This window comes from Heloderma suspectum, chromosome 2, assembly GCF_057233095.1.
Source record: "Heloderma suspectum isolate Gila_16-S chromosome 2, 16-S_ref, whole genome shotgun sequence".
NCBI lineage: Eukaryota > Metazoa > Chordata > Lepidosauria > Squamata > Helodermatidae > Heloderma > Heloderma suspectum.
In genome coordinates, this window is record NC_139459.1 from 133,795,648 (window position 1) to 133,821,619 (window position 25,972).

A 25,972-nucleotide genomic window follows, 5' to 3' on the forward strand; every position below is an offset into this window, starting at 1 on the left:
TATGGGGCTGCTGCCAAAAATGGCTACTATATGTCAAGTCCCCTGTAACTGCCTTCTGTCAGGATTCTATCATAGATTTTGGGTGGCTCATGGACATTCAAGAGTGATCTCTTACCTGACGTAGATAATCTTATTACCCACAGATTTGGGGTTAGTGATCGCAGCTGAAAAGATCGTTTGTGCGGACTATCGCAATATCCTCTATAGAGACATAACATTTCTGGAAATTTTGAGGCCATGGAAAAGAAACAGTTTTTTTCGGGAGGGGGGGGGGTGGAAAAATTGGAAATTTTGGAAAAATTGAAAAATAAGCAACAGTTATTTTTGAGTGCTCTTTACAGATCTAAAGTCATTTTGTTGCTTTAAGACAGCCTTCCCCAACCTGGTGCCTTCCAGATGTTTTCGACTTCAGCTCTCATCAGCCTCAAGCAGGATTGCCAATGGTCAGGAATGCTGGACACTGTGGTCCAAAACATCTGGAGGGCACCAGGCTGGAGAGGGCTGCTTTAGGAACATAAAGCAGTCTTTCTGTTCCTAAAGCTTTTATGTATGACTTAGTTTGTTCATAAAATTATCATTATATTTTAAAACTTTTAACAGTAAACTCAGTAAATTTATAATTACTGTCCCTTGGGACCAGTCACTATCTCTCAGCCCAACTCCCTCACGGGGCTGTTGCAAGGGGGAAGGGGGAATCATGTACGCTCCCTTAAGCTCCTTGGAGGAAAAGTGGTATAGAAATAATTTAATTATTTCACTTTGATGTTGAACACATGTATGTGAGATAAATTATCTGTGGTTGAAACAAATAAATCCAGTGCATTTTCCCCTGCTCAACTCCCTGCGGCAGCCAATTGTATGCAGCAAGGGTAGGGAAAACATGATGCAATGACATCACATCGCACATTTCCATCACTACATTTTACAGGAGAGAGGAGAGATCATTGAACGTGCAGTTTTGCCATCTCTGGTGGCAGCTCCATAATATTTGCCCTGTCTAGTTCTGCCCTTAGTAATTAAGTTGCCACAGGTTTCACTGATGGAATCATTAAGGCTGCAATCGCACACTTTTATGTAAGCTGAGCACAGTGTGACTTACTTCTGAGTAAATATGCCTAAGGATTGAGCTGCATTAAAAACCTGTTGCACTCAATTGCACTGTTCCTTTAAGGAGGAAATCACTCAAGAGAGGGGCTTTTCAACCAATATTAGGGGGTAACTGATCAGGCCCCAAGATCAAAGAGAGACATACCCAACTACTGTGGGAAAATGTAGAACTAAAACAAACAATGTGTCTGTGTGCAGTAGAAAATGAGCAGGAACACACACAAAAGCACACGTGTGCAAGTCTCCCCCTCCCCCCATTCACCCCAACAATGCTTAAAATGAATATAATGAGTCTTACATTATTTTTTCCTCAACAATGTGCTGGTACTTGACAAACTATATACCCAGTGTATTATACCCTCTTTCGGTAACTCATCTCTCCCCGCCCCCCAAATTAGACAATAACATTAAACTGGGGCAAGGACCTTCTCTTTGTATTGCAGAGTGCTTGCCTCCTTTTAACAAGCCTTGCAAAGATGTGATGAGTTAATACTTTGCTTCTGTTCCCAAAACACAGACACAGCCTGGGCCCTCCAGCAGTCAAAGAACTCCTTCTGTGTAAGAGATCCATCCACCCACTTTCAACATTTTTAAAAAAAGGAGCTATAAACAACTACTACTAAGCGGAATTCACTCTCCCAAAGCATAAGATCAAACAGTCTTACTTGATGGGAGGCTCTGCCCACAGATGCATGATAGGGAGTGTAGGCCTCTTTCACCTGTTTCCTATTTTGGCCTAACACACTTGAATGCCCCCAAAGAGAAAAGCCCTGGGCCCTTGTCCCATCAGAAGCCCCCTCCTCCTCTTTTTGTCCTCAGCTCTCCATTATCCCCCATACCACTAGGTGAACTGATGCATTTGAGAGGTCAATTTACTCTGGCAGGGGGTAGGCAGCCATGAATCTCTATTCTTTCTGTGTTCAAACTCAAAAAGGGGGAAGAACTGAGACCTTCTTGTGTATATCAACTCTGCCAGGCAATTTACTAAAAGAGTAAATAAGGCACAGCCGTTTAATCCAGACTGAAATGAAGTGGGGTACTGTTGCTGTAATGAGCAATATGTTTAAGGGTTTGTTTCATTTCCCCGCTCCCACCCCCCCAAAAGTCTGACCAATTTGTTTTTTTTCAAAAATGACACTGGATTGACTTCCAAAGTCCCCTTTAAAGTTCTACATCATGCTAAACAGTTGACATTTTAAAAGAAATCAACGTCTCAATGTATTTTGGACGTTTTCACAGATTACATTTTAGGTATACGCCTAAGACCTATGTTTTTCAAACATTTATTCCCTCAACTCAAAGCAGTATCGTTTCCAGATTTAAACTGGAGTACTACACTCTTGTACTCCAAAGAGTTTCTATTTTATATGTTACATTCAATATATTATAGATACATATTATATTTCTCTCAGTCAGATCTCAAAATAATAGGCAGGCATCCTTGTGGCATAGCTCAGTTAATACTGTCTCTCAGGATTCTGCCCTCACCTTTACCCAATATTCAGAGTTCAGGGATGGTGGGACTGTGCTGACTGGACATTGGCTAGTTTTGCTTCAGCAATGTTGTTGCATTATGTGCCGTCAGACCACATGTGCATCATGTAGGAACCCTCATGAGGGAACTGTACTTATTTCCAACTCCCTGTTGAGCATGCATTTGGTGGCAAATATGGGTTTGCCCCTGCTTAGTGCATAAAAATGTTCTTAACTTCAACACAAAATGCTCAATTTTACTGCTATGCTGATTTGCTGTCATTATTACAAAGAGGTAGTATAAATAAGGATGAATAGGATTACTTTCACTAAATGACAGCAACAACACAAGAGTTAGTATATTCATTGCATTGTGCAGTGACACTTGTACAACCATCTGCCTGCTAAACAAAAGTCATGGGTGTGTGCTTGGTAGAATTAGCTCCTGGCTCTCCGTGAACAAGTTTGTTCCCATGAGGCCAAGGTACCTGACTTTAGGAAGCTGAGAAATGCAGAGAGGTTAGTGAATGAGTCCTTCAGGGCTGTGACAGCAGTGTCCCACTCCCAGGGTGAAAGCTCCTTTGCTGTTGTGATGAATGAGTGTCTTTAAGGAGGCTGTCTCTCTCCAGAAGAGGGGAATGATCCCTTAAAAAGGACCCTTTGGGGATGAACAGGTATCATCTCACACAGAGAATATGCCTCTGAAGACCTCGTAGTTGGAGGCGATTCCATCATTAGGGATGGAAACAGCTGGTTTTGTGACAGGCATGTAAACCACATGGTGACTTGCCTGCCTAGTAAATAATGCTAGGGTGGGTGCTTGTGGTTGCAGTGCATATCAGCACCAGTGATGTGGGGAAATGTATCCATGAGATCCTGGAAACCAAATTTAGGTTTCTAGGAGGTTGAAAGCCAGGATCTCTAAGGTAGCTTTCTCTGAAGTGCTACCTGTTCCATGTACAAGGCCAGCTAGACAGGAGAAACTGAGAGTCTCAATGTGTGGATGAGAGAGCGGTATAAGGAAAAGGAGTTTAGATTTGTCAGGCACTGGAGAACATTTTGGGTCAAACTGGCCTTTACAAAAAGGGATGGGTGCTACTTGAACCAAAAGGGAACCAGACAGCTAGCACTTATCAAAAATATGGCAGAGCAGCTTTTAAACTGAACCCTGAGGGAAAACCAAAAGCAGCTGGGAGCATCCAGTTTGGGAAGAATCATCCCTAGAGGATTACGGTGAAAATGTGTTTGGCTGCCCAAATGGGACAGGGTAGAAATAGGTCATGAGCATACAACAGAACATGATAGCCAGTCAAAGAGATCACAAGATAAAATGTACATTCCAGAGATATCTGGAGACACTGTGTATAGGTGCTTATATTCTAATGCTATAACCTTAAAGGAGAACATAGATATTATGGGCATAAAAGAAACCTGGAGGAACAGAGAGAATAAGTGGGATACGATCAACACTGGATACAAACTCCATAAGGAGTATGTACTGGGGGTGATGTCACCCTGTATAACAAAGAGGGCATAGAGTCAAACAAACTAGAAATTTCAAAAGGGGTAAACTCCACAGAATAATTTAGAGCAACAATGCCAAGCCCCAAGAGTAATTTAGTTCTGGTGATATGCTATAGTTTCCCTCAGGGTGATCTTGAAATGGAGAATAAAGTGGGGGGGGGCATCCACAGGAGAAAGAATTGTAATAATGGGTGACTTCAATTATTCTCACAGGGACTGCATAAATGTATGTTCTGGTCACAAAGAATCTTACAAGAAGGACAAAACTTTCTGAGGAAGGATCAATATGGCTTCTACAAAGGTAAGTCCTGTCTTGTTAACCTTTAGAGTTCTCTGAGAGTCTCAACTAGCATGTGGATAGGGGTGATCCAGTATAAATTATTTACCTGGACTTTCAAAAGGCTTTTGACAAAGTGCCTCACCAAAGACTCCTAAACAATTTTAGCAGTCTTGGGATAAGAGGAGAGGTCCTCTTACGGATCAATGACTGGTTAAAGAACAGAAAGCAGAGAGGAGAAATGAATTGACTTTTTTCTGCAATGGAGGGATGTAAATAGTGGGGTCCCCTAAGGATCTGTATTCGTACTACTGCTTTTTAAATTGTTCATAAAAGATCTGGTGAGTGGTGAGGTGGCCAAGTTTGCCGATGACACCAAATTATTCAGGTTGGTTAAAACAAAAAGGGAAAGCAAAGAGCTCCAAAAGAATCTCTCCAAACAGGGAGAATGGGCATTAAAATGGCAAATGAGGTTCAATGTAAGCAAGTGTAAAGTGATGCATACTGGGGCAAAAAATCCTAACTGCACATATAAGCAGAGTGGTCTGAGCTAGCAGTGGCTGAGCAGGAGAGGGATCTTGGGGTTGTGGTGGATAGCTCGATGAAAACATCCATCCAGTGTGTGGCTACTGTGAAAAAGGCAAATTCCATGCTGGAGATCATTAGGAAAGGTATCCAAAATAATCTTGGTAAAAATATGTTGCAGCCACACTTGTCCTTGTCACCTCATCTCAAAAACAACATTGTAAAATAGAAAAGGTGCAGAAAAGGGCAACCAAAATGATCAAGGGGCTGGAGCAACTCTTCTATGAGGAAAAGTTACAACGTTTGGGGCTCTTAACTTAGAAATAAGGCAAGCCTCAGTGGCACAGAATGCCTTCTACCAATTTCGACTGGTGACCCAGCTAAGCCTGTATCTGGACAGGGATAACCTGGCTTCAGTTGTCTATGCTCTGGTAACGTCCAAGTTAGATTACTGTAGTGCACTCTACATGGGGCTGCCTTTGAAGACAGTTCACAAGCTGCAGCTTGTGCAGAATGTGGGCAGCCAGACTGATAACACAGGCAAGACTGTCTGACCATATAACACCGATTCTAGCCCACTTGCACTGGCTGCCTATATGTTTCCAAGCCCAATTCAAGGTGCTGGTTTTGACCTTTAAAGCCTTATATGGCTTGGGAACGCAGTACCTGATGGAATGCCTCTCCCAGCATGAACCAACCCATACACTGCGGTCTGCATCTAAGGCCCTCCTTCGGGTGCCTCCTCCAAGGGAGGCTCAGAGGGTGGCAACAAGGAAGAGGCCATTCTCAGTGGTAACCTACCCCATTTATGGAATGATCTCCCTGACGAGGCCTGCCTGGTGCCAACACTGTCATCTTTTCAATGCCCAGTTAAAATTGCCCTCTTCTCTCAGGCACTTGGTAGCATAGAACAAGTCTTTTTGAACAGGTCCTGGATTGTCTGTGGCTGATTGTTTAAACAGTTTTAGATATATGTTTTGTTGTGTATGCTATCTGTTTTATGTCCTTACATGAATAGTTTTTATACTTTATATAATGTATTTTAATGGTTCTCAAGTTTTGTGAACTGCCCAGAGAGCTTTGGCTATGGGGCAGTATAGAAATATAATGAATGAATGAATGAATGAATGAATGTTAGCGGTGTGTGTGTGTGTGTGTGTGTACTTGACAGAGGTGTATAAAATTATGCATGTTGTGAAGAAAGTGGAGAGGAAGAAATGTTCCTCCCTCTCTCATAATACCTGGTCACTAATGTATCTGAATTAGTGGGGTCACTAATTTATCTGAATGGTGGGAGATTCGAGACAGATAAAATGAAGTACTTCTTCACACAGCACACAGTTAAATGGTCGAATTCAGAATCACTAGATGTAGTGATGGCCATCAACCTGGATGGCTTTAAAAGGGGATTAGACAAATTCATGGAGGTTAAGGCTACCAATGGCTACTAGTCAGGATTACTATATGTTACCTCCAGTATCAGAAGCAGCATGCCTCTGTATACCAGTTACTGAGAACACAAGCAGGAGGGTGCTGGTGTGTTCTAGCCCTGTTTGTGAGCTTCCCATATGCATCTGGTTGGTCACTGTGGGAACAGCATACTGGACTAGACAGGCTGGTGGTCTGATCCAGCAAAGTTCTTGTTATGTTCTTATGACTTAAAAAAATTGTATGACTTTTAAACAAAAAATCCAACAGATGGAATGATTAGGAGGTCTGAGATAGATGACCCACGTATGCCTGTGAGGTTGAGTTATGTTCTGACCACATTATTGATGGAGTTGAATTTAACAATGTTGTAAGTAGTCTTAAAGTTGTAAAAATATATTTGGTATGTCATGAGAATGTCAACTTTGACAGAGACATACCAGTACAAGCAATGAAATCTATTCACTTGAAAGTAAGCTGTTTAGTAACTGGTGTAGTAGTTAAGAGTCTGAGCTATTGCTCAGAAAGTCTATATTTTGAATCACACCTCTGCCATAAACTCATTAGACAGCCTTAAGCAAGCCGCTCACTCTCAGCCTTGCTCCCATCTTCTATAATATGTGGATAAGACTGACTTACCTTCAGGACCAGCCCAATACATTTGCCTGAGGAGAAGGACAAGGTGGTGCCCCCTCCCCATTCCACATACAGAAACTCACCAGACTGGCAATTGAATCTTACTTCAACACTAATAGTGGGATAGTGTCCTCCTTCATACCTCAGGCAGCAGGCTAGTATAGGGGACCCCGGACAGGTTGGGCCAGTTCACACAATCAAAATAAGCCACTGTAGTGTATTTAAATCACAGTGCATGCTGGGTTATTGGAGGGTTGTTTCCCCCTCCAACAAGCCATGACCCCCCAGGTTCAGACGACACCCCCAGGTTAAAACAACATGCACCCAGGTGGTGGTTATGGAAATTGTGCCCAGCATGCGCTGCAATTTAAATTCAAAAAGGGTAAAAAGGAGGAACCTGGGAACTACAGATCAGTCGGTCTGACATCAATCCCTGTGAAAATTCTGGAGCAGATGATAAAGCAATCCGTCTGTAAGCACCTTGAAAACAATGCAGTGATTACTCAAAGCCAACATGGATTTGTCAAGAACAAATCCTGCCAGACAAATCTGATCTCATTTTTTGATCAGGTCATCTCCCATGTGGACTGTGGGAATGCTGTGGACATCATATACCTCGACTTCAGCAAAGCTTTTGACAAAGTGCCCCATGATATCCTAATGAGCAAACTAGCTCAAAGTAGGCTAGATGGAACAACGATCAAGTGGATCCACAGTTGGCTACAGAACTGGACTCAAGGAGTGCTTATCAATGGGACCTTCTCAAACTGGGGAGAGATAATGAGTGGGGTACCGCAGGGCTCAGTCCTGGGCCCAGTGCTCTTCAACATTTTTATTAATGACTTGGAGGAAGACGAGATGCAGGGAATGCTGATCAAATTTGCAGATGGCACAAAATTGGGCAGGATAGCTAATACTTTGGAAGACAGAAACAAAATTCAAAGTGATCTTGATAGACTGGAGTGCTGGGCAGAAAACAACATAATTAAATTTAATAGGGATAAATACCAAGTTCTGCACCTAGGAAAAAGAAACCAAATGCACAGTAACAAGATGGGGATACATGGCTCAACAACACTACAAGCGAGAAGGATCTTGGAATTGTTGTAGATCACAAGCTGAATATGAGGCAACAATGTGATGTGGCTGCAAAAAAGGCCAATGCTCTTTTGGGCTGCATTAATAGAAGCATAGCTTCCAAATCCTGGGAAATACTAGTTCCCCTCTACTCAGCACTGGTTAGGCCTCATCTGGAGTAGTGTGTCCAGTTCTGGGCACCGTACTTTAAAAAGGATGTGAAGAGAGACTGAAAGAACTGGGCATGTTTAGCCTTGAGAAGACTGAGGGGAGATATGATAGCGCTCTTCAAGTACTTGAAAGGTTGTCACAGAGAGGAAAGCCAGGATCTCTTCTCGATCATCCCAGTATGCAGGACATGGAATAATGGGCTCAAGTTACAGGAAGCCAGATTCCAGCTGAACATCAGGAAAAACTTCCTGTTAGAGCAATACGACAATGGAACCAATTACCTAGCGAGGTAGTGGGCTCTCCCACACTGGAGGCATTCATGATGAAGCTGGACAGCCATCTGTTAGGGATGCTCTGACTTGGATTCCTGCACTGAGCAGGGGGTTGGACTCGGTCTTATAGGCCCCTTCCAACCCTACTATTGTATGATTCTATGAAATTAGCCACCATTACTTATTTTGCTCATGTGAACCAGGTCACTGTATGGCATATACAGCTTTGTCCTTGAACAGAGGGGAATAGCTGGGGAGTCCAGGAGGAATATCCGTGTGGCTGCCTTCCTCTGCCCCCCAGCATCTGCTGCCTGGGTGGTCACCTCATTCTGCCTAATGGTAGGGCCAGCCCTGCTTCCCTTAAAAAGCTGTTGTAACCTCAGTGGTTCTAACACTGTAAAACATTATATAAATGCACTGTGGTGAGAATACTACCTCTAAGAGGAGGTTCCACAAAATTTCCCTACCCTACTATCATTTGATGAGCACTTGCCTTGCTGGTAAACTATTCATTAAATGTATTTTCTTTGAAATTCTAGCAAGAGAACTGTGAAGAGGACAGGAAACCTATGCTGTAACTTATATATACATGCTTTCTCTCTCTCTCTCATTCTCTCTCTCCACACATACATGTGTGCACATGCACATCCCATCCCTATATACATCACACACACACACACACACAATATATATATATATGCGCATGTATGCTTTACATGCATGGATATAATACCATACACACTTCCCCTCTTCTTCTTTAAAAAAAACAACAAACCCTCACCTGCTCTGTGTGAATAACTATAGGGGCTTTTCCCTTACATATTTCAACTTTACAATCCGTTTGACCAGGGCACATAAAAGGTAACCTCAAACAGACCTCCTTCTTGCCATTCACTGGGGGAAGCGGCTTGAAGAAGCCAAGGCACAGGCAAAGGACTACATGAGAGAAAATGACTAAAATGCACAATCAGAGAGGATCTCTAAAGTATCAGGAGCTAAGCTGGGCAGCAGATGGAGAGTGTCAGGGGGGTCACATTGGGCCCCTGGGCCTCCAAATGCCTATCCCTCATTTAATATTTTACTTCCTTCTCTTCTGGCTTGACTTTGCTTTCAAAGATCTCAGCTGGGGCTTGTTAAGATTCTTCTTTTTCTTGGAGTTAGAAATGTCAGGTAAGTTATTACTCAGCACTTTTTTTCTTTCCTTTGCAGGAGTCTCTAGGCCAAGTGGCCTTTGCATGAACTCTGAAACTCTGAATGTAATATCTGCCTCCACCAAGTATAAGCCTGCTTTGGGTGGGTTGCTGCTGCTGCAACAACACTCCCACCATTATCATGTTGCCATCTCTCAGAAACTGCTAAACAGGGGGAAAGGAGGGTTGCTGCATTGTGCTCCTCATTCCCCCTTGTTACATAGTTACCTGTTTCACACTATCACCAAAGCCACAATGGGTTGCGGTGTGTGCTGGGCAACTTTTGAATATTCAAGTTTTTACTGTGGCTTGTTGTATTGTCCAAAGCCAATGAGGGCAAGTTGTTGCCTGATCTACATAGAAATTAGCATATGTAATTTTTATGCAAAAGGTGCCCTCTTTTCTCCACCTTTTTTCCTCTTTTCTGGCAATGCATTAAGTGGCCACCCTAGGGAGGTACCTATGTGAGGAGGTGCTCCCTTAGGTTTGTGGGCCCCAGGCTACGGAGGACACCGAAATACAAGACCAAGCACCTGAATAATTAAATGAACTTTTTGGGATCTGTACCTTAATGCATACTAAATAAATAAAGCCATACTTTGATCTTATTAGACCCCATCAGGAGGTTTACTAAAATTACAGTAACACCACATACATTCTGCTGGCATTGTGGAATTAGAAAACTTTCTCTTGGAAAACTGCTTCAGATCAGTTAAACAAGGAGAACAAGTTGGCATTTATAACACTAGACATGCAAGATAATCACTAAACCACACACAAGCATACGTTGTGGAGGTGATTCATCTTGGCATTTGGCAATTGCTCACATAATGGGAACTCAACAACAGGACACCATACAGGGAATGGAAAGATATAAAAAGACACTATAAAAATGACAGCATAAGAGAGAGAGAAGAAAAATAAAACAAATGGAAGCACATGAAAGCTCCCCACACATTTATTTAATAATTTTAAATGAGAAAAGATTTAGGCAACAATTAGAGATGTTTATAAATAGCAAGCCAAGACAATGGCTAGACAAGCACACAGAAAATAATATTTCCGAACACTTCTGAGAGAGATTTGTTGTCTTAGTCCATTCAGACTTGTTGCTGCAGAAGATGTTGAATATTAAGCAATGATTTCCAGGTTTTGATGCACATTGTCAGCCAAAAGAATAGAAGAGAGGAATGGTTCCTATTTTATTGTCAACAGCCAAGGGAGCAAATTTTTGCCATATACGCATACATATAGCCAGTTACCAACATTATGTCACTCTAGCGTGACCAAACAAATAGAACCAAGGATGGGGCTAGGAGAAGAGGATTAGCCTCTACCTCAATAGTATCCTCAACTGCACACCTTTACTGTCTCCTCACCAATAAATGGCTACCATTCATATTTCTACCTGGTGACAACATGGGGAGGGCAAAATGTATTATACACTTTCCACCAGATGGTTAATAAAATCATTTGCTATTTGCAAAGACTTTAGTTCCTCGTTTTTGTTAGTAGTTTACTATTCATTTTGTTTCGCTGTTGCCAGTTTTAATCCTTTAAAAAAAATATAGTGTGGCTGTTTTACTGAACTGGTGTGTGTTGACCTTTTTTTGTAGGAGGTGGGGGGAACCAATTCTTGTAAAACCAACCAACCAACCATGCTTCATTGTATTCTCTTTTCTAAATTAAGTGAGGGTCAATTCAGATTTTCCATTATGAACACAACATGGCTAGAAAACTCCTGCAGACAAGGCAAGAAACACAGTATGCATACAGCAGCAAGGCTGCAAAGTTTAGCCAATTCATCTATTAGCTTGATTTAAAAAAAAAAATCAATTAAAAATGTTCTCCCAGCTAACTGGGAAGCAGATTAATTTAACAAAATAGTATTATTCTTAAGGCAAGTACTTACAAAAAAATTGTGAGTGGCAGATGCCACTTTAGAAGAGGCTTCCCCCTTTCTCTCTTACAGAGATTTGTAAATCACCCTGGCACTGTTTTGGATGAAAGGCAGCATAGAAATCTTAGGAAGGAAGGAAGGAAGGAAGGAAGGAAGGAAGGAAGGAAGGACCTTTTCAAACATGATGCCTGTAGCAATCTGGGAGTGCATAATCTAAGAGCATAGTAAGAATTTTTTTTCTTTTCTTCAGAGCTGCTCATATGCATATTCTTAGGCAAAGCTTGCAAAATTAAATAAGTAAATCCCTTCAAACGTATACATAAAGGTGGTAAGATGATTAATTGGCTGGCAGCCCTCTACAGCAGAGGATATTTAATTTCCCACTTTCAGGAAACTCTTTCCACATCCATTTGTTCATCAAGAACCCCCTATATATCTGCTGGTAAAACCCTATGCATTACAGAGGATTCTGGGTCACATTCTGAGGAAAACATTCAGTTCATGCGGGGCATTGATAAGGTCTACTGGGCCTTACTGTCACTCCACATCAACCAAGAATGCACCCTAGAAACACCCTACACTCTCCTGTGGATATGCATTGCAGAGGACGTTTGGTAGTTGTGGGCAAGCTAGTCTTCCATAACTGATTGTTCGCTGATAAACTCTTGATATGCTTCCATGGAATTTCAGGGTTCTCCATAGTTTGAAAACACCAACATTGGGGATATCCCCACTCCACCCCCCATACATGTGTGCACACACACACACACTAATTGTGCATAAGGGTCAGTCAGTATTAAAGCAGTCTATTCTACTTGGCAACATGAATTCATAGACCAGTAGCAGCTATTAATTTACACACTACCAAGACCAAGCACACAGCGCAACCTCTTCTTTTTTATTGACTTATAACCCGACCCATGTAACTTGTGTCTGATCAACCTTTCTTCAGGAGGGAAAAGGCCATTATTGCACTGAAATCCTAGATCATGGGAGGGGAACCTCTGGCCCATGGGCCAGATATGGCCTGCGAAGACGCCCCATCCAGCAATGACCTCACCTCCTCGCCCCTCCTTGACTTGTCCTCCTACAGCAGTTAGGCTTGGAAAAAGCCTTCCATTCGCTTCAAAAGAAGCCTCATTGCAACGCGAGGGGTGATTGGGAAGGGAAGGGTTAAGCCTTCCCTCTTCATGTGTGTTGCCATCCCCAGCACCATGCTGCAATTAGTCTTGGGAAAGTCTTCCACTGAAGCTCATGGCTGGCTTTTTCCAAGCCTATTATTTTTTAGGGGGGCAAGTCAAGGAGGGGGTACAGCTGCTGAGGGTTAATCCACACCTCCCCAGCTGCAACCTCCCAAATCACGCCTCCCATGCTTCAATTAGGCTTGGGAAGAGAGGAAGGAAGTTAGAATGGATGTGTTGAGAAAAGTGTGTGTGTATGTGTGAGAGAGAGAGAGACAGACAGACCAGAAATCAAGAAAAAGGCCCTAGGAAATTTGGTGAAGGCATTTTTGAGGAATCAGTAGCGAGTTTCTTAATGAAAAGCAAGTGTGCTGATTTTAAAAATCTATGTTGCAGAATGTTAGATCGCATGTTCTGGCCACCATTTTGGAAAATGTTTTCCATTTTTCAGAAGATTACCAAACGGGAATTGGTCCCAAAATATATCCAGGATTAATGCTTAAGAGTTGGCCAAAGCCTAGCTACTGCCTTTTGTATGAGAGGGGCTACTTCATGAAAATGGAACACCTCCTCTACGAGAGTTCCATGCCAAAAGGATTGATGGGAGTCGCAGTTTAAGAACATCTATAGGGCCACATGTTCCCCACCCCTGATGTACAGAGTGCCCTTTTCTTGGCACTAAGCAACTGCAGCCTTGCCCTCAGCATAGGTAGCAAAGTTTCCACTCAGGTCTGAACCCAAGCACCAGTCCCTTTAAGAGAAGTGTCATAGTGGAAGAATTCTTAGAACACCATCAAAAAGGATTTTTGAAACTTTTGAAGTTCACAGCGATACTACTATACAATCACTAATACATACCTGCTTTGCTCTCACCGCTGCATTTAGATGATCCACAGATTCAGACGGCAAGGATGTGCTTTTGATGAAGCTTGAGGGATGTATTATATTGGGTTTTTATAGGTAGTTTTATGTACACTACCCTGAAATCTTTTGTGGGATGAAGGCACAGTTTATAAAATATTAAAATAAATAAATGAGCAGCTCACCTTTCAGCAGCTATGAAGGATTGCCATTCTGAATGGAAGTCCCAATGGTTCAGCACGTATTATGAACAATGAGTGTTTGCATCATGTTAAAGAGAACAAGCAAAACCCCAAACTGATGTATACATTTGATCTTTAAAAAGCCACACCATACAAATATACATACCAGCTCCAAATGCAAAGAAGAAACTTTTGTCAGGATACTCTTCCAATAGATCTTTCACTCGCTTGCCCATCCGCTCATTCCGCTTGTAGATAAGCTCTTGGCGGAAGTAGTTGTCAATCTCCTGAGCTGTGATGCGTTCATGAGGTGGCAGAGTGGCATTGATGAAATTTGGCACCTGTGCAAGAAGAGAAAAGATTCTTTTTAAAAGGCAACACAGGCCAAAGTTTCATTTCAGAGCCTGATTAGATGTTGGGAATCTGGCTGATGCTGATCTGTGCCTCCCCAGTAATTGCTGAACAAACTGATCGCAACACAAAAATGTCATTCTGTTCCTGCCTCACTTCCAGCAAACTTGTCACCACTTGCAATGGGCAGGGAAATGTTGAACATGATGTCACATCATGCACTGTTTTTGCACAACATTAGAATCATCACAGCTCTTCAGTGCCAGACTTGCTCCTTCTGCTTTTTCCTAAACATGGAAGAAATGAAGGACACAGCAAGAGATGTTATAGCGGAAATAAGAAAAATAAATGTGGGGCAGCAGCAGCCATGCAACTTTGAGCGCACATTTAGCCCCTTAAGCATGGCGAACTTCCCTGAAGAACATGTTCTAGTGCATAGGTGCCACTACAGAGAAGGCTCTACTTACTGCCCCAACAGCTCCGTCTTCACAAAAAGAAGGGACAGGGAGCAGCTAGAGATGTAAAATTTCCAGAAATTTTGAGGTCATGGAAAAAAAACAGTTTTTTCCCATTTTTTTTAAATTGGAAATTTCGGAAAAATGGAAAAATAAGCAATACTTATTTTTTTAGTGCACTTTACAGATCTAAAGTCATTTTGTTGCTTTAAGCCTTCCCCAGCCTGGTGCCCTCCAGATATTTTGGGCTTCAGCTCCCATCAGCCTCAGGCAGCATGGCCAATGGTCAGGAATGCTGGGCACTGTAGTCCAAACAGCAGCCTTTCTGTTCCTAAAGTTATTTTATGTATCACTTAGTTTGTTCATAAAATTATCATATTTTATCACTTTTAAAAGTAAACTCAGTTAGTAAATCTGTGATTACTATCTGAATAGATCAGAATTACATTAAATGACTGCTACAGGATCAGAAACACAGGATTCTATAGAACAAAACCCAAGCTGCCAAGAACACACATTTATCTGTCAAGAACGCACAATTGTGACTCTACTCACATGTTAGGAAACTGAACATAAATGTCTATCAGTAAAATATACTTTAAATCAATAATTTTAATAAGGAATGAAAAAACTAACTATGGTGAGAATCTTTACAGAGAGGATTAAAAACATTTCCCCCATGGCTTCATTATTTCCAGACATTTTACATCACTAGTCTTTCTATAAAAGTGTTCTTATTACATAGTTTTTAGAAAGCATTTTTTGGGGGAGTAAAGGCTGGATAATATATAAATACTTTGTCTTAAATTCTAAAAGAAAATATTTCATAATCCAAAGCTGTACAATTTTCCAATTTTTGGGGGGGGGACAGTCTTTGGGAGGGAAAAGGAAAAATTCCTAATTTTTCTGGGGGGTTTCCAGACTTTCACATCTCTAGAAGAAGCAACTCTCTAAATTACCTAGATGACTTGAGGGGATGGGGAGATGCACATGGGAGTAGGCACTGGCTGTATGCTTTAGAGGGAAATGCTGCCTTAAGACCATGATCTAAGTGAGTCAAAGATATAGCACTGGTGTCCTCTCTTGCTCGCTCGCTCGCTCAGGGAAGGGCTGTAGCTCAGTGATGGAGCACATGCTTTGCATGCAGAAAGTCCCAGTTTCAGTCACCAGCATGACACAGCACATACTATGGAATTCTCTACCACAGGACGTAATGATGGCCACCAATTTGGATGGCTTAAAAGAGGGTTAGACAAATTCATGGAGGAGAAGGCTATCAATGCCTACTAGTCCTGATGCCTCTATGCTACCTCCAATATCAGAGGCAGTATTAAAGTAAATAAACCATTGCTGGGGAACATAGGCGGGGAGGGTGCTGTTGCGCTCATGCTCTGCTGGTGGGTTTCCCATGGGCAGCTGGTTGGCCACTGTGTGATCAGAACGCTGGACGAGATGGACCCTTGGTCTAATCCAGCAGACTCTTCTCATGTTCTTATCTCCATGTAGGGCTGAGAAAAATCCTGCCTGAAATCCTGAAGAGCTGCTGCCAGTCAGTGTGGACACTAGCCAAAATGGACTAGTTTGACTCTGTGCAAGGCAGTTTCCTATGTCCCTAAGTTGCAGTGGAAGGTAGTTGCAACACACTCAGTAATTTCTGTATTATAACAGTCACACATAACACTATATCACTGTATTACAGAATTTGTTTTCCTTGAAACTGACAGGCAGCTCTGCTAATCACTGCATTTCTCCATAGATTGCTAGGTCTGTTCCTTGTGTTTTCACTAAGCAAGGAAGGACTGGCAGAAATAGTATGATATGATATAGTTAAAGAAAAGAAGAGGAAGAACATGGGCGGTGGGAGAAAGCAAGTGGGAAAAAGAGAAAGAAAGAAAAAAGAAAAGAAAGAGTGCAAAGCTTTGGTGTAAGAAAGAAGACTTCTAAGAGGAGATTTATACATTCATTGCTTGCTACCCCTCCCTCCACAATCCATGCAGCAGGGAATAACATTTAATACCTTCACTTTGTGCATGTATCTGACCACCTTCAGCATTCACATGCTGGTGTCAGCTGTCCTCAGGGCTACTTGGAACAGGAACACAAGTCTTGCATTCATTTATACCAAGACATACAGTAGAGGCAGTTAAATATTACTGTGGACTGCATCACTCACCAGCAGCAGGCAGAGGCAGCTTATCAAGGTATAAATCAGAACTCAACTTTATCCCATCCATCATTTCACCAGCACCCAACTGTTCTTTACTGTATATTATCCCTGGGGGACAATTGGTTTCAGAAACCTTTAGTGGCTACTACGACTAACTCAAGGTCAAAGGGGGGGGGGACGACAGAAGTTAATTTTTTTTATGTACAAAAGTTCTGAATGTGATCAACTGGGTGGATTTTAATGCTGCAGGTTCAAACTTCCTAGTCCATTGCCATTTACAAGTAAAATATATAAAATAATATTTTAATTTAACAGAACTCAGAGAAAGCAACATTATCAGACGTGGCTCCCATGCAGTCAAGGGTGACAGAGAAGAAACAAGATGAAGGCAAGGCAACAGACAGTAAGAACAGGTTCCTTCTTTGCTCAGAGTAGTGAAGAAGGGCAGCTGGAAAGCCTTTATACAGGAGTTGAGTATCAGCTGCCCCATTCTTGGTGCAAGAACGCTTCCTTGACTGGTGCAGCTGGTCTCCCTGCTGTTCCTCCCTTTGGCCTGAACTGGGGACTGGTGCTCAGGCTAAACCCCTGCCTCCTACCTTTAATGTCACCAGTTCAAATCCCCTCTGCCCAGCCTGACAAATATTAAGATATAAACCAGGGGTGAAGAACCTGAAGCCTGGGAACCAAATTCAGCCCACCTGGGTCCCAATCTAGCCCTCCGGGGTTCCCCTTATGGCCAAGCCCCCTTCTCCCCTCCCCCAAACCACCAATCACTGGGTGGTTTCCTGGCTTTTATGTAATTTCCCCCCTTCTAAAAGGCTGAAATGCCTCACCTAAGACTTAAGTTATTGGCAGGAAGAGCTTTCAGCTAAGATGTGGTATTTTGCGAATTTTGGCCCAGCCCCCTCTTGTCTTCAGCCTCATCCACCGAAATGGAATTCGGCCCTCAGGCTGAAAGGGGTTATGTACCCCTGATATAAACCATGGCTAGTCTCAGCTCAAAGATTTGATCTAAGAATCCACCAGCTGGCAGGCAGCATCATCAGCAACTTCTTGAATGCTTTCAGACATAGGGCACTCATGCTTTGCAAAATAAAAACACACAGTAACACTTTGTTATAACGTTTTACCATTTTACCACATGTTGTTAAAACACTTTAACACAAATTCAGGGTACACAACAATCACAAAGCATATTTTCAGAGAACGTATATATGGGCATTTGTACATAAGGCTTTTATCCCACACTTTTACCGAGGCTTCTGTGTCCAGATTCTTTGTGGGATTAAGACTGGCTCCTTTACACATGCTTTTTTCTGGGGGGGGGGGTCTTTCTTTGCCTTTCTATATGTTTCATTATATAGCCACTAGATAGTGCTGAACTAGCCACTAGATATAGCAGAATTGCGCAATTACACAAGACTCTCATTCCACCATTTCTAAATAATACCAGACCTTCCTTGTTAGGAAAAACCTGCTATAATGGTTGCAAAGCACAGGAGAGGCCACGGAAGATGACACTGTCATGTAAAGGACCCTCAGACTATCGTGAGTGAGCAGTCACAAACACACGGTAACAGTCTTGTGTAGAAAGACTCTGTGTCTCTAAAAAGAGACTAAATAGGCACCTAAGTGAACCTCTTGGGGGAAAGCATTCCACATCTCTGAAGCCACAACACACACACACCCTAAAAAAAAAAAAGTGTTGTTTGTAAAAACAAGCTCAGTTCTCAAAAAAAGATGGCACCTGGAGCAGAACCTTGTTGGCCATTCTTAAATCCCTGGGGGTTCACAACAGGAGAAGGTGCTTCCTGAGATATTCAGATCCCAGGCTATGTAGAGCTTCAAGAGGACAGAAATGGCTTTGATCTTGGAAGCAAGGCAGTGCAAATTTCAGGCCAGATGTAATGTTCACAAGGACCAACACCTGTCAGATGGGTGGCAGCATTCTGTACTACTTAAAGCTTCGAGACCATTTTCAAAGGGAACCCTACATACAGCAAGTTACAGTATTCCAATCCAGATAACGCCATAGCATGAATGACAGTGACCAGATCTCTGAGTTCTAACAGTGGTTGCAGCCAGTGAAGATGGAAGGGCTCTATCTTTACCTGTCTGTCTCACACTATCTCACATACACACACCACCGTTTGGAACTTGCAAGGATAGCATTCTTCACCTAGCTTCACCTTACCCTTCCAAACACTTTTGAAAAGCCAGTATTAATTGTAAGTACATTGACTAATGGGGTAACTGATGTTACAATGAAATATTTAACACCCTCATCTTTGTAAACTCTCCATCTTACCTGCCGAACAAATTAGAAGCAACCCAGCACGGAACAGCAGCAAAAATAGTTCTAGAAGTAGAACTGTGGCTTGCAGTGCCCACAGAAAAGCATTCAAGCTCATGTTAAATAGCAAAAATGTATGCCTTTTCAAAGCCTGGTCTCTCGGGAACACTGGCCGGCTAACAGGACAGACCGACTGACAGTTCTGTGTGAAGCGCAAGGGGGCAAGACTCACTTGAGAAGTGTCATGATTGAAGATGATGGAGTTGAGGTCTCCACAGTTGTAATGCTTGATAAGGTCCTCTGTTGTATAAGGGATCTGCAGGCTGCCTGCTCGGAGATTCTCCTGCTGCAAAAGGGTCTGATTCAAAGCAAAGATCACCTAGGCGGGGCGGGAGGAAAGGCAGAGTTCCCCATCAGTCCTTAAAGTCATTAGCTAATAAAAATATATATGAATCAGGATCTTAACTCCATCCCACACGCATCTTTAACAACCCAAACCTTTACTAAAGAGAGAATTTATATCATCAAATATCTCAAGAACATTGTCTTAACACTGACAGGTCGCGCTGTGACTTAACCACTATGCCGCTTGAACCCTTCATCGGTGTGTGCTGCCAAGAGTGACTAGGTTTCTTTGGAGGTGGGAGAGAAAAACAGACACCATAGCTGTACCAGTCAAGCTATGTATTGCAAGAAGTTTTGCGGTGCTTCCTACTTGTTTGAATGAAAAGGAGCCAGGATACAATCTTGGGTGAAGTATGGATGGAGGAAGGTAGCAGAGGCTCCTCCTTACAGGTAAATAGGATTTGCCTCTCACAAGAAAAAAAAATGCAATTAAAGATTTAATTACATTAAATTAACTAGTTAAAGGTTCCTGTGTGACCTAGGTAGGGATGGCGGAGAATTTCTCCCCGAAACTTCGGGGGGCCGAGCGCCAACGTGTTCGGCCCCCCGAACAAGTTTCAGGGAGAAATCCTCCGCCCCCCCGCCCCCCGCCCGGACGGGACTTACCTTCCCTGAATGTCCCTCCCGGCGGCGGGTCCGGCTGGCGGTTTGTCCGGTGTTCGAGCGGGGCGGGAGCGGCAGCCGGTCTTTCGACCGGCTGCCGCCCCCGCCATTGCAATGAAAGGAAAAAAAAAAAAGTCCCCTGATAGGCTACGTGACGATTCACGTAGCCTATCACAGCAAGATTTGCAAAGTCAGCCGTGATAGGCTACGTGAATCGTCACGTAGCCTATCACGGGTGACTTTAAAAAAAAAAAAAAAAGTGTGTACGGATAATGGCGGCCCCCATAGGGAGCCGCCATTCCCCTTCCTTATTTGGTCGCTGTAGTCTACGTCAATGTTTACATAGACTACGGCGAAAATAAGGGCAACGCTATTTGCGTTGCCCTTATTTTCGCCGTAGTCTACGTAAACATTGACGTAGACTACAGCAACTAAATAAGGAACGCGAATGGCGGCTCCCTATGGGGGCCGCCATTCGCGTACGCGCTTTTTTTTTTTTAAAGTCACCCATGATAGGCTACGTGACGATTCACGTAGCCTATCACGGCTGACTTTGCAGATCTAGCCGTGATAGGCTACGTGAATCGTCACGTAGCCTATCAGGGGACGTGTTTTTTTTTTTTTTTTTACTTTCGTGTTCGCGGCCGGGCGAGGCGGGAAGCCTCCTCCCCGGCCTGAATTTCGGCCGGGCGAGGCGGGAAGCCTCCCCCCCCGGCCTGAACTTCGCGGGGGGAGCAGCGAAGCGCTCCCCCCCACCGCGAAAAAGCTGCGAGAAAAGGTGACTTTCGTTCACCCCTAGACCTAGGCTAATTCATTGACTAATCAATCATGATTTTCTTTTGGTTGTCCAATCCCATTGCTTCTCTCATGTCTGAGTCTGTAGTCAGCCTTCTCCCATCTGGTGACTTCCAGCTGTGGTGGACTGCAGCTCCCATAATTCTCAGCCAGCACAGCTGGGAATTATGGGAGTTGCAGTCCAACACAGGTGGAGGACACCAGGTTGAGGAAGGCTGACTAGTCCCAAACTGGCATTTCATTCAGACTTCTCTTATGCTGGCAGGTCAAAGGGGAGCTGCAGATGAGAGGCATATGCCAAGGCTTCCTTGCTCTAAGTCTTCTCAGTACAGGGAAGGCCCCTATAACTTATTTCACTTCGAGGGCCCTCTTCTCAGGATATTGGCAAGAACTGTGGTTCCTCTAACAGGCCCAGTTGGTGTAAAAATGTAGGTCTGGCCAAGTAGACTTTTATGTTCAAATTTGTGCCCCAGTGTTCCCTCCCTCTAAGGAATTACATTCAAATTTGTCTCTCTTCCCTCCAAGGAGCTCCATGTGGCAGACATGTCATTTCCTCAACCCCCCTTTCTCCTCACAAAAACTCTTGTGTTAAACTGTGAGATAGTGACTGGGCTAAGGTCACCCAGCGATCTAGCTACAAGGCTGTGTAGGGAACTGAAGTGTTTAAGATTAATTCTTCCTTGACAGATAAAAAAAACCCATGAATGTTCTTAAGGAATACATTTGTACAATTCTGCAATCTGCACTAGCGTCCTGGGAGGGTTGTGTGGTGTATTGACTTTGCACTGTTATCTCACATAGCCCCCAATATAGGAAGTGTTTATGGGGAAAGGCTTTGAGCATGAGCAGAGTGTATAATAAACTAACTCCATATTAGGGGCTGTGTGAAGCAACACAAACATACAAACACACTCCCCTTCAATGTCATGTTACTATGATTAAGCTAGGATAGTAGTAGACTGAAAACAGGTTGTACTTTCCTTAGGAGAGGAGAACACTGTACATCAGCTCTGATTAAATCCACTTGCAAGTCTGACCTACCAGGAAAAGCTGGTAAAAATACTGGGACCTCACCAGCCTGATCTACAGATCACACAAACATATATTGGACTCAAAAATACACTGGACTATAGTAGGTGTCATTTGCTAGAGGAGTGGCAGATTGCGGCTTTTGAAAAATACATTAATTGCAGGGGAGGTACCAGTGAAGGGCTTTTGTTTGGCCTACAGTGGTTATCTAAAAGTGTGTATACAGATAAGAGAACTGTGCATGTGTGTTGGTGCACACCACGCATGAGAAAAAGAAAGAAACTGGCTCCACCAACTCCAGACCTCCCAGGCTGTCACTGCTAAATCTTTCCCCTCCCCACTCCTCCCCCTCAAAAATCATTCAGACTTTAAGCTGTAAAATGGTCCAAGCGGAGGTGATTAAGCATCCCCTCCACCAGTGCTCCACTCAAGGTTGCAACCTTGCTTTTTATTTGAAAATAAAATATAAAAATGTGGACCTTTGTCTATTGGCACAACCCTATGGTTTACAATGTTGGACAAGGTGATATATGGAAGCTTCACTAGAGATGGAAATACATCAATAGATTGGTTTTGATTGTTCTGTTACTAAGTAAATATTACGTAGTTTCCCATGAGGAAGAACACAGATGTTCAAAATCCATCAGGAAATCTAAGAAGCCAGTTCTCTTATACCCATGGGCTTCAGCGTTTCTTCATTCTTCTGCAGCATTATGTGGCTCTCCTTAGGCCAGGGGTCCCCAACCTTTCTGGACCTGTGGGCACATTTGGGAATTTGAGAAACTGCTGTGAGCACCACCACAAAATGGCTCATGCAGATAATGTGGCTAGTCACATAATGGCTGCTGTGGGGGCCTGGCTAGTCAAAAGTGAGCTAAAGAAGTGATGGGTGGGGAGAGAAATAGCAAGACCAGAAGCTGGGAAGGAGGGGGAACTAGCAAAGCAATGGCTAGAGGCTAGAAAGGTAAAGACAGATGCCTACCCCAACATTTTACAAGGTTTTTATTTTATTTTTTCTGAAGAGGCAGAGGGAGTGGAGAGCTTCGAGGATTCTGTTGGATGCCCCAGCAGGCGCCATGGCACCCATGGGTACTACTTTGGGGACCCCTGCCTTAGGCATTGCATTGGAACTTGCATATAAAAAGGTATTCGTTCTAAGGGTGCAATCCTGTGCACATTTTACCAGGAAGTAAGTGCCACTGAACACAATGGGATCTACTTCCAAGGAAACATGCCTACTATTGCACCGTTAACAGCAATAGAATTCCATGCAGATGAAGCCACGGTTAATAAATAGTCATAACAGGACGTCACTGCAACTTATGATGGCATCGACATTGTAGCTTATCAAGGAGGTGAATAAGGTTGCAGTTAAGGAGCTGATATTCTTTTACATTCTGTAAACAGAGCTACCTTTATGGCTGATGGATCATTCAAAGCTAATAGCCATTATAAATGGAAGCCCTTTATGCAGAAGCAGAACCTAAAAGCTTCCCAATACAGTTTTTCTGGCTAATGTTATCACATGGGTGATTGCAATACCAGGTGCAGCTTCAAACAGTGTGACCTTTGTGAAAAGTTTATCTTCAGTACACAGTTAAGTGACAGTCCCAAGCTTTCATAACAAGGGAAAATTCCAGAGCTTGAGAATTTTAAAAAGGTGTTTTGCTTTGTGGAAAAGCATATGTTCAGTGGCAAAGGTGTGGGGGAGGAAAGAATGAATAAAATACAAGACTACCTGAAGTGGGCAGTTTCCATTCCTTAGTTTCCTTTTCAACATTAGCTTCAATAAAAAAGAGTTTCCTTTTCAATCACAGTAATACTTAGAATTTCTATAGTACTTTGAGTCTTCAAAGTATTTCATAGTCATCATCTCGACAGTCTTTACACCAACTCTGTAAAGTAGGTTAATATCATCCCTATATTGCAGATGGTGGCCGGGGAATAGTAATTTGTGAGGTAGCAGGTGAGATCTGAACTGGGGGCGTGGTTCATAGCTCAGCCACTATACTGCCTTACCTCTAACCGATTTATTATAATAACTAAAGTAGATTTTAGGCACTTCAGAGATAGATAATACTGTAAACACAATTCAGTGTTCAGTGGGTATTGCTGCACCCAGAGAGAGAGATTACCATTGGCCTTCTTCTGCCCTCTTCCCCTTCCCTGGGCACACAAATCACATCATGCTGAATATTCATGTAGCAGGGGAGGATGGTATGTTTATTCCTTGTAATGATCCAGTATTCCTTAAGGCTGTGTTTCTCAAGTAGCCTGTGGAGTACTTGGTCTTGGGGTTGGGGCTTGTACACTAAGGCAAACCCAGTCTTATCCTCAAATGTGGTGGATCACCCCTCACACCTCTGGGTATTCCCTCCCTTCACTTCCGCTGCCACCATTAAACTACACCCCTTTTATTTAACAGAATCTTTTCCCCCTAAGGTGGCCGGTCATGAGGCATGAGACAAAACAGATCAGAGGTGCCAGAAATAGGGCACTTTAAAACTATTTTTACACAGGGTATCTTTACCGTTACTTTTACCACCAATCAGGTGTTAGAAGCCCCAGTTCCTACCCCTAACCAAACTTAAGCCAATTCCCCTATCAAGCTCCACCGCAGTTAAATTGCAGGCCTAAGATGAAGGCTTGAATAGCAATCTTCTTTCTGGTCGGGTTTGATTTCCACCTGAAACCTTCAATGCTGTTCATCAGGCTTCTCCTGACGTCTTCAGTCTGGTCCAACACTACTCACTCTTCAGACCACAGCCACTCAGGCTTCAGCTTTCCTCCAAAGGGTGCTCCAGAAATCGTCCTTCTTGCAGACCTTCTTCAGCTTCTGCCTCATATGCTCTCAGCTCAGCCTCCCGGTCTTGTAGCTGCTCTTCTTCCTAGCTGATATTCAGGCTCCCCAGCCAATCAAGAAGGCATCACCTCAGGCATAATCCCCCTCCACAGACTCTCCATGGCTCCTTATATTTATTCTAGTCAGAACCCTCCAACCTATCAGCTTTGGGCTGGCCAACATTCCATCTCTCTGTGTAAACATTTGACCAATGGGCATCTTTAGAATGTTCAGTTATTCCCCAATCAGATGGTACCAATTTCAATCCTATTTACCCATATAAATAGAAAAAACCTGGCTTCATTTTCACCTCCTAGCGGTACCCGTAACTGCCAATTTGCAGGCACGCCACATCCACAATGTAACCCTCCTCAGGCACAAGCCTTGAGTAAAATCCACACATTTTTCTTTTACCATTAACCCATTCAGACCCGAACTGGTTCAAACAAAACACAACACTTGAAACTTTTACCTCAGTTTTACCTCAGTTTTTTCACGAGCCAATACAGTGAAGTGGTCAGAGCAGTGGACTTAAGAACAGGGAGTCCAAAGTTCAAATTCCTGCTTAGGCATAAGGTAGGGGTGGTCACCTTTCTCCCCATTTTGAGATTTGCCCGATTTGGAGCGGGAATTTTGAATGAATCCCAAAACAAAGAGAAGACAGCAGCACAAAACTTCTTTACTTTTTAAGTAATTTTTGAAAACTACTTGTGCAGCAGAAAACCAATAGTGTGAATACACTAGCATTTTACACCGAGGCATTCTGGGAAGTAAAGGATGGTGGCAGGGGCAGCCAGAGTCCCACTGCTGCTGAAGTTGCCAGAAGAGCCTACAACTTTTTTAAAAAGTGAAGAAAATAAGACACACACACCCCCCCGCTGCTGCCATTGTAAGCCCCTTGAAATGGCGAATGGGGTGGCTGTTTCAGCCCACCTCCAGCACAAAACTTACTCAGTGACACTTTCTCTCACCTTAACCTATCTTAGTGAGTTGTTCTGAGGGTAACAGGCGGAGGGACCATGTACACCACTCCTGAGCTCTTTGTAGAGAGGGCAGGATTTATTTATTTTTTTAATGCTCCTGTTCCACAGTAATTTGAGAATCATGTATAATTGGCCTTTGCAACAGGTTGGCTCTGTTTTAAATGAATTTAATTAAATCTTTACAATTTACAATCACAGCAAGTCTGATGTGCTCATAATGCTTGAATACTTAGCTTGCAGATTTT

At 43.1% G+C, this 25,972-nt stretch overlaps 1 protein-coding gene across 1 annotated transcript in view; it reads right to left on the minus strand.

Moving 5' to 3' along the window:
* TRABD2A (TraB domain containing 2A) overlaps positions 1-25,972 on the minus strand; it is an 88,178-nt gene that overhangs the window by 11,644 nt on the left and 50,562 nt on the right. The window contains exons 3-4 of the mRNA XM_084832171.1: positions 19,303-19,449; positions 13,971-14,145 (exon numbers count right to left, since the gene is read on the minus strand). Coding sequence (XP_084688297.1) covers positions 13,971-14,145; positions 19,303-19,449 — 322 coding nt within the window. The remainder of the gene's footprint in view (positions 1-13,970; positions 14,146-19,302; positions 19,450-25,972) is intronic.